The sequence below is a fragment of the Oncorhynchus clarkii genome, chromosome 5 (assembly GCF_045791955.1).
Source record: "Oncorhynchus clarkii lewisi isolate Uvic-CL-2024 chromosome 5, UVic_Ocla_1.0, whole genome shotgun sequence".
In the NCBI taxonomy this organism is placed as follows: domain Eukaryota; kingdom Metazoa; phylum Chordata; class Actinopteri; order Salmoniformes; family Salmonidae; genus Oncorhynchus; species Oncorhynchus clarkii.
In genome coordinates, this window is record NC_092151.1 from 85016539 (window position 1) to 85026538 (window position 10000).

The 10000-nt window shown below is 55.6% G+C and overlaps 2 protein-coding genes across 3 annotated transcripts in view; both read left to right on the plus strand.

Moving 5' to 3' along the window:
• LOC139409488 (KN motif and ankyrin repeat domains 4) overlaps positions 1–10000 on the plus strand; it is a 145940-nt gene that overhangs the window by 57341 nt on the left and 78599 nt on the right. For both annotated transcript variants that reach the window (XM_071154701.1, XM_071154702.1), the window contains exon 2: positions 8217–8313. The gene's annotated coding sequence lies outside the window, so the exon portion shown is untranslated. The remainder of the gene's footprint in view (positions 1–8216; positions 8314–10000) is intronic.
• On the plus strand, positions 1132–1989 carry LOC139409783 (uncharacterized). The gene has a single exon (XM_071155161.1). It carries the CDS (start codon positions 1132–1134, stop codon positions 1987–1989), a length of 858 nt encoding a protein of 285 aa, XP_071011262.1.

The following is a 10000-nucleotide window of genomic DNA, read 5'->3' on the forward strand; positions in this document are numbered from 1 at the left end:
CCCTGCTCCCTGACCCTGCCTCCCTGCTCCCTGCCTCGCTGCTCCCTGCCTCCCTGCTCCCTGCATCCCTTTACCCTGCCTCCCTGCTCCCTGCCTCCCTGCCTCCCTGCTCCCTGCCTCCCTGCTCCCTGCGTCCCTTTACCCTGCCTCCCTGCTCCCTGCCTACCTGCCTCCCTGCTCCCTGCATCCCTGCTTACTGCTCCCTGCCTCACTGCTCCCTGCCTCACTGCTCCCTGCTCCCTGACCCTGCCTCCCTGTGTCCCTGCTCCCTGCCTCCCTGCTCCCTGCCTCACTGCCTCCCTGCTCCCTGCCTCCCTGCGTCCCTGCTCCCTGCCTCACTGCTCTCTGCTTCCTGCCTACCTGCCTCCCTGCTCCCTGCGTCCCTGCTTACTGCTCCCTGCCTCACTGCTCCTTACTCCCTGACCCTGCTTACTGCTCCCTGCCTCCCTGCTTACTACTCCCTGCCTCACTGCTCCCTGCTCCCTGCCTACCTGCCTCCCTGCTTACTGCTCCCAGCCTCCCTGCCACAATGCTCTCTGCTTCCTGCCTACCTGCTTCCCTGCTCCCTGCGTCCCTGCTTACTGCTCCCTGCCTCACTGCTCCCTGCTCCCTGACCCTGCCTCCCTGTGTCCCTGCCTCCCTGCTCCCTGCCTCCCTTTACCCTGCCTCTCTTTACCCTGCCTCCCTGCGTCCCTGCTTACTGCTCCCAGCCTCCCTGCCACACTGCTCCCTGCGTCCCTTTACCCTGCCTCCCTGCTCCCTGCCTACCTGCCTCCCTGCTCCCTGCATCCCTGCTTACTGCTCCCTGCCTCACTGCTCCCTGCCTCACTGCTCCCTGCTCCCTGACCCTGCCTCCCTGTGTCCCTGCTCCCTGCCTCCCTGCTCCCTGCCTCACTGCCTCCCTGCTCCCTGCCTCCCTGCGTCCCTGCTCCCTGCCTCACTGCTCTCTGCTTCCTGCCTACCTGCCTCCCTGCTCCCTGCGTCCCTGCTTACTGCTCCCTGCCTCACTGCTCCTTACTCCCTGACCCTGCTTACTGCTCCCTGCCTCCCTGCTTACTACTCCCTGCCTCACTGCTCCCTGCTCCCTGCCTACCTGCCTCCCTGCTTACTGCTCCCAGCCTCCCTGCCACAATGCTCTCTGCTTCCTGCCTACCTGCTTCCCTGCTCCCTGCGTCCCTGCTTACTGCTCCCTGCCTCACTGCTCCCTGCTCCCTGACCCTGCCTCCCTGTGTCCCTGCCTCCCTGCTCCCTGCCTCCCTTTACCCTGCCTCTCTTTACCCTGCCTCCCTGCGTCCCTGCTTACTGCTCCCAGCCTCCCTGCCACACTGCTCCCTGCGTCCCTGCTCCCTGCCTCCCTGCATCCTTTCTGCCTGCTCCCTGCCTCCCTGCTCCCTGCTCCCTGCCTCACTGCCTCCCTGCGTCCCTGATCCCAGCCTCCCTGCCACACTGCTCCCTGCCTACCTGCCTCCCTGCTCCCTGCTCCCTGCCTCCCTGCGTCCTTGCTCCCTGCTCCCTGCCTCCCTGATCCCTGCGTCCCTGCTCCCTGCCTCCCTGCTCCCTGCTCCCTGCCTCCCTGCGTCCTTGCTCCCTGCTCCCTGCTCCCTGCCTCCCTGCTGCCTGCGTCCCTGCTCCCTGCCTCCCTGCATCCTTTCTCCCTGCTCCCTGCCTCCCTGCTCCCTGCTCCCTGCCTCCCTGCCTCCCTGCGTCCCTGATCCCAGCCTCCCTGCCACACTGCTCCCTGCCTACCTGCCTCCCTGCTCCCTGCTCCCTGCCTCCCTGCGTCCTTGCTCCCTGCTCCCTGCCTCCCTGATCCCTGCGTCCCTGCTCCCTGCCTCCCTGCGTCCTTGCTCCCTGCTCCCTGCCTCCCTGCTCCCTGCTCCCTGCCTCCCTGCTTCCCTGCCTCCCTGCTTCCCTGCTCCCTGCTCCCTGCCCCCCTGCTCCCTGCCTCCCTGCTTACTGCTCCCTGCCTCACTGCTCCCTGCTCCCTGACCCTGCCTCCCTGCTCCCTGCCTCCCTGCTCCCTGCCTCCCTGCTCCCTGCTTCCCTGCTCCCTGCGTCCCTTTACCCTGCCTCCCTGCTCCCTGCCTACCTGCCTCCCTGCTCCCTGCGTCCCTGCTTACTGCTCCCTGCCTCACTGCTTACTGCTCCCTGACCCTGCCTCCCTGTGTCCCTGCTCCCTGCTCCCTGCCTACCTGCCTCCCTGCTCCCTGCCTCCCTGCTCCCTGCCTCCCTGCATCCCTGCTCCCTGCCTCAATGTTCTCTGCTTCCTGCCTACCTGCCTCCCTGCTCCCTGCCTCCCTGCGTCCCTGCTCCCTGCCTCACTGCTCCCTGCCTCACTGCTCCCTGACCCTGCCTCCCTGCCTCACTGCCTCACTGCTCCCTGACCCTGCTCCCTGCCTCCCTGCCCCCCTGCCTCCCTGCTCCCTGCCTACCTGCCATCCAGCTCCCTGCTCCCTGCGTCCCTGCTTACTGCTCCCTGCCTCACTGCTCCCTGCTCCCTGTCCCTGCCTCCCTGCGTCCCTGCCTCCCTGCTCCCTGCCTCCCTGCGTCCCTGCTTACTGCTCCCAGCCTCCCTGCCACACTGCTCCCTGCCTACCTGCCTCCCTGCCTCCCTGCCTACCTGCCTCCCTGCTCCCTGCCTCCCTGCGTCCCTGCTCCCTGCTTCCCTGCATCCTTGCTCCCTGCTCCCTGCTCCCTGCCTCCCTGCTCCCTGCCTCCCTGCGTCCCTTCTCCCTGCTTCCCTGCGTACTTGCTCCCTGCTCCCTGCCTACCTGCTCCCTGCTCCCTGCGTCCCTGCTCCCTGCCTCCCTGCGTCCTTGCTCCCTGCTCCCTGCCTCCCTGCTCCCTGCTCCCTGCCTCCCTGCTTCCCTGCTCCCTGCCTCCCTGCGTCCTTGCTCCCTGCTCCCTGCTCCCTGCCTCCCTGCGTCCCTGCCTCCCTGCCTCCCTGCGTCCCTGCTCCCTGCCTCCCTGCGTCCTTGCTCCCTGCTCCCTGCCTCCCTGCGTCCTTGCTCCCTGCTCCCTGCCTCCCTGCGTTCCTGCTCCCTGCTCCCTGCCTCACTACTCCCTGCGTCCCTGCTCCCTGCTCCCTGCCTCCCTGCGTCCCTGCTCCCTGCCTCCCTGCGTCCTTGCTCCCTGCTCCCTGCCTCCCTGCTCCCTGCTCCCTGCCTCACTGCTCTCTGCCTCCCTGCCTCCCTGCGTCCCTGCTCCCTGCCTCACTGCTCTCTGCCTCCCTGCGTCCCTGCTCCCTGCGTCCTGCTCCTTGCTCCCTGCCTCACTGTTTCCCTCCCTGCCTGTACTGTATGTTGAATACAGGCACAGTGAGAGAGAAAACAGATTGAATTCCCTAGGGGGAAAAAACATTGTTATTGTCCCTGAACCTCTGTAGAGAAACAGGGGACAGAAACAGTGAACAATACAGACAACAGGAGCAACAGAAGGGGGGAGACAGACAAGAGGAGGGGGAGACAGACAACAGGAGGGGGAGACATACAACAAGAGGGAGGAGACACACAACATGAGGGGGAGACAGACAACATGAGGGGGAGACAGACAACAGGAGGGAGGAGACACACAACATGAGGGGGAGACAGACAAGAGGAGGGGGAGACAGACAACAGGAGGGGGAGAGAGACAACAGGAGGGGTAGACAGACAACATGAGGGGGAGACATACAACAAGAGGGAGGAGACAGACAACATGAGGGAGAGACAGACAAGAGGAGGGGGAGATAGACAACAGGAGGGGGAGACAGACAACAGGAGGGGGAGACAGACAACAGGAGGGGGAGACAGACAAGAGGAGGGGAAGACAGACAACAGGAGGGGGAGACAGACAACAAGAGGGAGGAGACAGACAACACTAGTAACGGAGTGGGAAGACAGACAACATGAGGGAGGAGACAGACAACATGAGGGAGGAGAGAGACAACATGAGGGAGGAGCCAAACAACATGAGGGAGGAAACAGACAACATGAGGGAGGAGACAGACAACATGAGGGGGAGGAGACAGACAACATGAGGGAGGAGACAGACAACAGGAGGGAGGAGACAGACAACAGGGGGGAGGAGACAGACAACATGAGCTAGGAGACAGACAACATGAGGGAGGAGACAGACAACATGAAGGAGGAGACAGACAACATGAGCTAGGAGACAGACAACAGGAGGGAGGAGACAGACAACAGGGGGAGGAGACAGACAACATGAGGGAGGAGACAGACAACATGAGGGAGGAGCCAAACAACATGAGGGAGGAAACAGACAACATGAGGGAGGAGACAGACAACATGAGGGGGAGGAGACAGACAACATGAGGGAGGAGACAGACAACAGGAGGGAGGAGACAGACAACAGGGGGGAGGAGACAGACAACATGAGCTAGGAGACAGACAACATGAGGGAGGAGACAGACAACATGAAGGAGGAGACAGACAACATGAGCTAGGAGACAGACAACAGGAGGGAGGAGACAGACAACAGGGGGAGGAGACAGACAACATGAGGGAGGAGACAGACAACATGAGGAAGGAGACAGACAGAGTCATTTGGGAGGTCACAGAAGGCTAGTTTGTGTGTGTCATGTTCTAACACCTGTCAGTCATGGGTCAACAAGGATCACTCTTTCTCCACCCCTACCCTCCCGCTCTCTCTTTCTCTCTTTCTCACTCTCTCTTTCATGCTTTCTCCCTCCCTCCCTCCCTCCCTCCCGCCCTATAGTTCAGTGTTTCCATTAGCCTGTGTGTCTCAGGAGCAGTGTAGCTCAAAGGCGTCCGTCACAACGTAAACAGCCCTTTCGCTCTGCCGGCCTTATCAGCTCTTCACACTCTGCCCTTCCTCAGGATGTCTGTCCAGACAGGGCCAGGCTCGGCACAATCACACCCACCTCACCACTCCAGACAGGGAGTGAGAGCTGGTCTGACACACCCCCTGAGAGCTGGTCTGACACACCCCCTGAGAGCTGGCTGATGTGTGGATATGGATATATGACAAACCCCGGCTAGATCACTAAATCAAACAGGAACCAGGGAAATTCATCTCTGTGAGTGTGTGTCCCTCTCTGTGAGTGTGTGTGTCCCTCTCAGGGGGTTTGTGTGTCCCTCTCTGTGAGTGTGTGTCCCTCTCTGAGAGTGTGTGTGTCCCTCTCTGTGAGTGTGTGTCCCTCTCTGAGAGTGTGTGTGTCCCTCTCTGAGAGTGTGTGTGTCCCTCTCAGGGGTGTGCAGACTTTGTAATAAAGTGGCTTGGTAATAGTGCCATAGTCTCTGGGGTCTGCTCCAGTCCCGCCTGAAGAATTAATGCAGAGGGAGATAAGAGATAGGGCTGTTTAAACTGTGTGTGTGTGTGTGTGTGTGAGAGAGCTGTGTTTGATGGATGGTGTTTAAACATTGACTCTTTGCCCTACCCTACCACTAATGATTGGACTGGACGTGGAGATGGTGAGAGTGTGTGGACAGCAGACAGCCTTGTGTAGAGGTCACTTTACAGGGAGAGATGGCTAGAAGGAGAGAGATACATTCATTCATAGCAGAGCAGCTCTTAGATCAGACAGACAGACAGACACACGCACACACAGAGAGATACACACACACACACAGAGACACACACAGAGACACACACACACATAGACACAGACACACAGACACACACAGACACACACACACTGTTACGCACGCCTCTATGAAGAGGGAACGCAACACCCTGCTACAACTAAACTCTCTGTGCAGCGAAAGAGGTATGGACTGTAGGTGCGAGTAAGAATGACAATAGGCAGAATGTGGTACCGTTTTACAAGGACTTTATTCCTGTACACGGTAATATGGGGAAAAGGGGCTGGACGGAACCAAAGCAAAGAAAGTAAATCTCAAAGCCCCCCCCTCTCCTATCTTACCTGCCTACCCACTACTTACCTAATTTAGCACCACCTGGTGCCCTAACCAAAATACAGGGAGTGGTCCGCCCAGGTCTTACCTAGTGTGCCTAGACAGTGAATATACTACGGGTATATGTATGCCCGCGGGCCTCTTGCCTAAGCACTCCCAAGGTGTCTTCCCCTTCCCCCCTGGGAACAAATGAAACAGAATATTACACAATTTTACAAACAAACTAAGAAACAAAGGACATCAACTAAGCTCTACCTGAGCAACAAACTCACAGAACATACCAGCTCTCAGCAATGAACTCCCAGCAAAATCAACCTATCAACCAAAACTCTCTATCACAAACAATCTCTCTAGCAAAATCTCTCTCAGCAATCCCTACCTCCAAAATCTCTCTCTCCTGAACAGAACACTGGCTTTTATATAGCTTCAGAATGAATGTATAATTGGAGACAGCTGTGTCTTGACGAGGGGGCGGGGTCAGCTCTCCAATTAGCCCTGGAGTCGACCAATCAGCTGCTTGAGGGATTTCAGGAAGCCATTTCCTGAAATAAACACATGCAAATACACAAACTACAACACATAAACTGGGGAACGTAACACGCCCACCACAAAAATTGCAAACCTAGTTTTGCAATAACAAAAGCCATCGCTTCCCCAGTTAGTAAACCCGTGATAGAGCGTCAGCAACCACATTCGCTGAGCCCCTCACATAAGCTATCTGTACTTTATATCCTTGTACAATCAGAGCCCACCGCATAAGGCGGCGGTTCTGGTTGTACATTTGCTTCAAGAACACCAATGGATTATGGTCCGTGAAGACCATAACAGGCAAGGCACTGGAGCCCACATATACCTCAAAGAACTGTAAGGCAAGCAATAAAGCCAGCGTCTCTTGTTCAATTGTAGAGTATCTTGACTGACACGAGTTGAACTTACGGGAGAAGAAACTGACGGGCCGATCCACTCCGTCTTCATCTTCCTGTAAGAGAACCGCACCCACCCCCACTATACTAGAATCTACCTCCAACTTAAAAGGTTTGTCAAAGTTGGGGGCGGCAAGCACTGGGGCACTACAAAGTAGCGCTTTAGCGGACTCAAAAGCGTAGTTACAGTCCTTGGACCACTTGAATGGTACCTTGGGACTAAGCAGAGATGAAAGGGGAGCTACTACCGTCGAGAAATTCTTACAGAGGGTACGATAGTACCCTACCATCCCCAGGAATCTGCGCAACTGGCGGCGAGTAGTGGGAGCAGGAAAAGCAACAATTGCTTCCACTTTGCCAGTGAGTTGACATATGTGACATGTTTTACAAAATTGGACCACGTCAGACTTCAAACCTGGCCAGATGAAATGACACACACACACACACACACACACACACACACACACACACACACACACACACACACACACACACACAGACAGACAGACACAGAGACACAGACAGACAGACACAGAGACACCACAGACACAGAGACACAGACAGACACAGAGACACAGACAGACACAGACACAGAGACACAGACAGACACAGAGACACAGACAGACACAGAGACACAGACAGACACAGAGGCACAGACAGACACAGAGGCACAGACAGACACAGAGACACCGACAGACACAGAGACACAGACAGACACAGAGACACAGACAGACACAGAGACACAGACAGACACAGAGACAAAGATAGACACAGAGACACAGACAGACAGAGCTCATTGATGTAGAGGGTGACCAATCATAGAGCTCATTGCTGTGGGTGGGGAGAGGGTGATCAATCATAGAGCTCATTGGTGTAGGTAGGGAGAGGGTAATCAATCATAGAGCTCATTGGTGTAGAGGGTGATCAATCATAGAGCTCATTGGTGTAGAGGGTGACCAATCATAGAGCTCATTGCTGTAGGTAGGGAGAGGGTAATCAATCATAGAGCTCATTGGTGTAGGTAGGGAGAGGGTAATCAATCATAGAGCTCATTGGTGTAGAGGGTGACCAATCATAGAGCTCATTGCTGTAGAGGGTGACCAATCATAGAGCTCATTGCTGTAGGTAGGCAGAGGGTGACCAATCATAGAGCTCATTGCTGTAGGTAGGGAGAGGGTGATCAATCATAGAGCTCATTGCTGTAGAGGGTGACCAATCATAGAGCTCATTGCTGTAGGTAGGCAGAGGGTGACCAATCATAGAGCTCATTGCTGTAGGTAGGCAGAGGGTGCCCAATCATAGAGCCAATACACAGAGCAACTGCCTGACTATCGCTTCCTTTCCTCTCTTCTCCTCTCCTCTCAGCACCAACCTCCTTTCTTTTCCTCCCTTCTCTTTTTTTGGTGCTGGATTGAAGTTGAGAGGGAGGGAAGGCGGCAGTAGCGCGTGCAGACGGCAGAGAGGAAAGGAGAAAGGAAGAGAGGAATAGACGAGAAGAGCTGGCTGCACAGCAGGTGAGAGGAATCCCCTCTCTCTCTCTGACTCATCCTCCTCTTTTTTCTTCTCTCCTTCTCTCTGTGACTCTCCTCTGTTTATCTCTGTTTCCATCTGTTTTCTGTCTGCCTCCTTTTGTCGCGCTGTCTGTTTTCTCTCTCTATGCTCCTCTCTATTTACGCTGTCAGCCTCCCTTTTTCCTTCCCTCCCGTCTTTCTTTACCCTCTCCTCTCCTCTTTTCTCCCCCTCTCCTCATCTCCTCTCCTCTCCCCCTCTTCTCTCCCCCATTCCTCTCTTTTCCCCTCTCCTATTTTCTCCACCCTCTCCTCTCCTCATCTCCTCTCCTCTCCCCCTCTCCTCTCTTTTCCCCTCTCCTCTCACCCTATTTTCTCCACCCTCTTCTCTCTTCTCCCCCTCTCCTCTCTCACTCTTCTCTCCCCTTCTCCTCTCTTCTCCCCTTCTCCTCTCCCCCTCTCCTCTCCTCTCCCCCTCTTTTCTCCCCTTCTCCTCTCTTTTCCCCCCTTATCTCTTCTCCCCCTCTCCTCTCCCCCTCTTCTATCTTCTCCCCCTCTTCTCAACTCTCCTCTACCCCTCTCCTCTCCTCTCCTCTCCTCTCCTCTCCTCTCCTTCTCTCTGCGGACTACATGGGGGCGTGATGCTCGGAGCAGTAGAGGTGAGAGATGTATGTGCCTCCTATGTTTTACGAGAGAGCGTCTGCATGTGTGTGTCTGGTTTGCTGTGTATGGAGCCAGGCTGCTGTGTTAACGGAGCGGTAACTCTTTCCAGTGTGTTTCTACTTCCCTTGTTAGCCGTTGCTGCTGCTGCATTGCAGGAGAAACAAGCAGACTCTGAGCTCATGTTCCACTAATACACATGGAGGGAAATGAACATGACCCTTACTGGAAACCGGCCAACTAATTTCCCTCTCTCTGTGTGTGTGAGTAGGAGGGTGTGCACCTATCTGTGTGTGCATATGTGTGTGGGCAGTGTCCGCCCACGTGTGTGTGCATGTACGTGTAAGTGTGTGTGGGGTTACAGGGTTTTGTAGCTGTCACCGTAATAAGATCAATAGTGTGTACGGGGTGTGCTGCTAGTACTGTTACTACTGCTGCTGCTACTGCTACTACTTCTGCTACTACTGCTACTAGTATTGCTAGTACTGCTACTACTGCTATTACTGCTGCTAGTACTGCAGCAGTAGTAGCTGTACTAGCAGCAGTAGTAGCAGTACTAGCAGCAGTAGTAGCAGTACTAGCTACTGCTGCTACTACTACTACTGCTACTACTGCTACTAGTACTGCTACTACTACTGCTACTACTGCTACTACTACCACTGCTGCTACAACTGCTACTAGTACTGCTACTACTGATACTGCTAATGCTGCTACTACTACTACTACTACTGCTATTACTGCTACTACTATGACTGCTGCTGCTACTACTACTGCTATTACTGCTACTACTACTACTGCTACTACTGGTACTACCACTACTACTAGTACTGCTACTACTACTGCTACTACTGCTACTACTACTGATACTGCTACTATTGTTACTACTGCTGCTACTACTACTGCTACTACTGCTACTGTTACTAGTACTGCTACTGCTACTACTGCTAGTACTGCTGCTACTACTGCTTCTACTGCTACTACTACTACTGCTACTACTACGACTGCTGCTGCTACTACTACTGCTATTACTGCT

Bases quoted from the DNA above. Each gene is read 5' to 3' on its own strand.
- LOC139409783 (XM_071155161.1), top strand. From the start codon at position 1,132: ATGCTCTCTGCTTCCTGCCTACCTGCTTCCCTGCTCCCTGCGTCCCTG.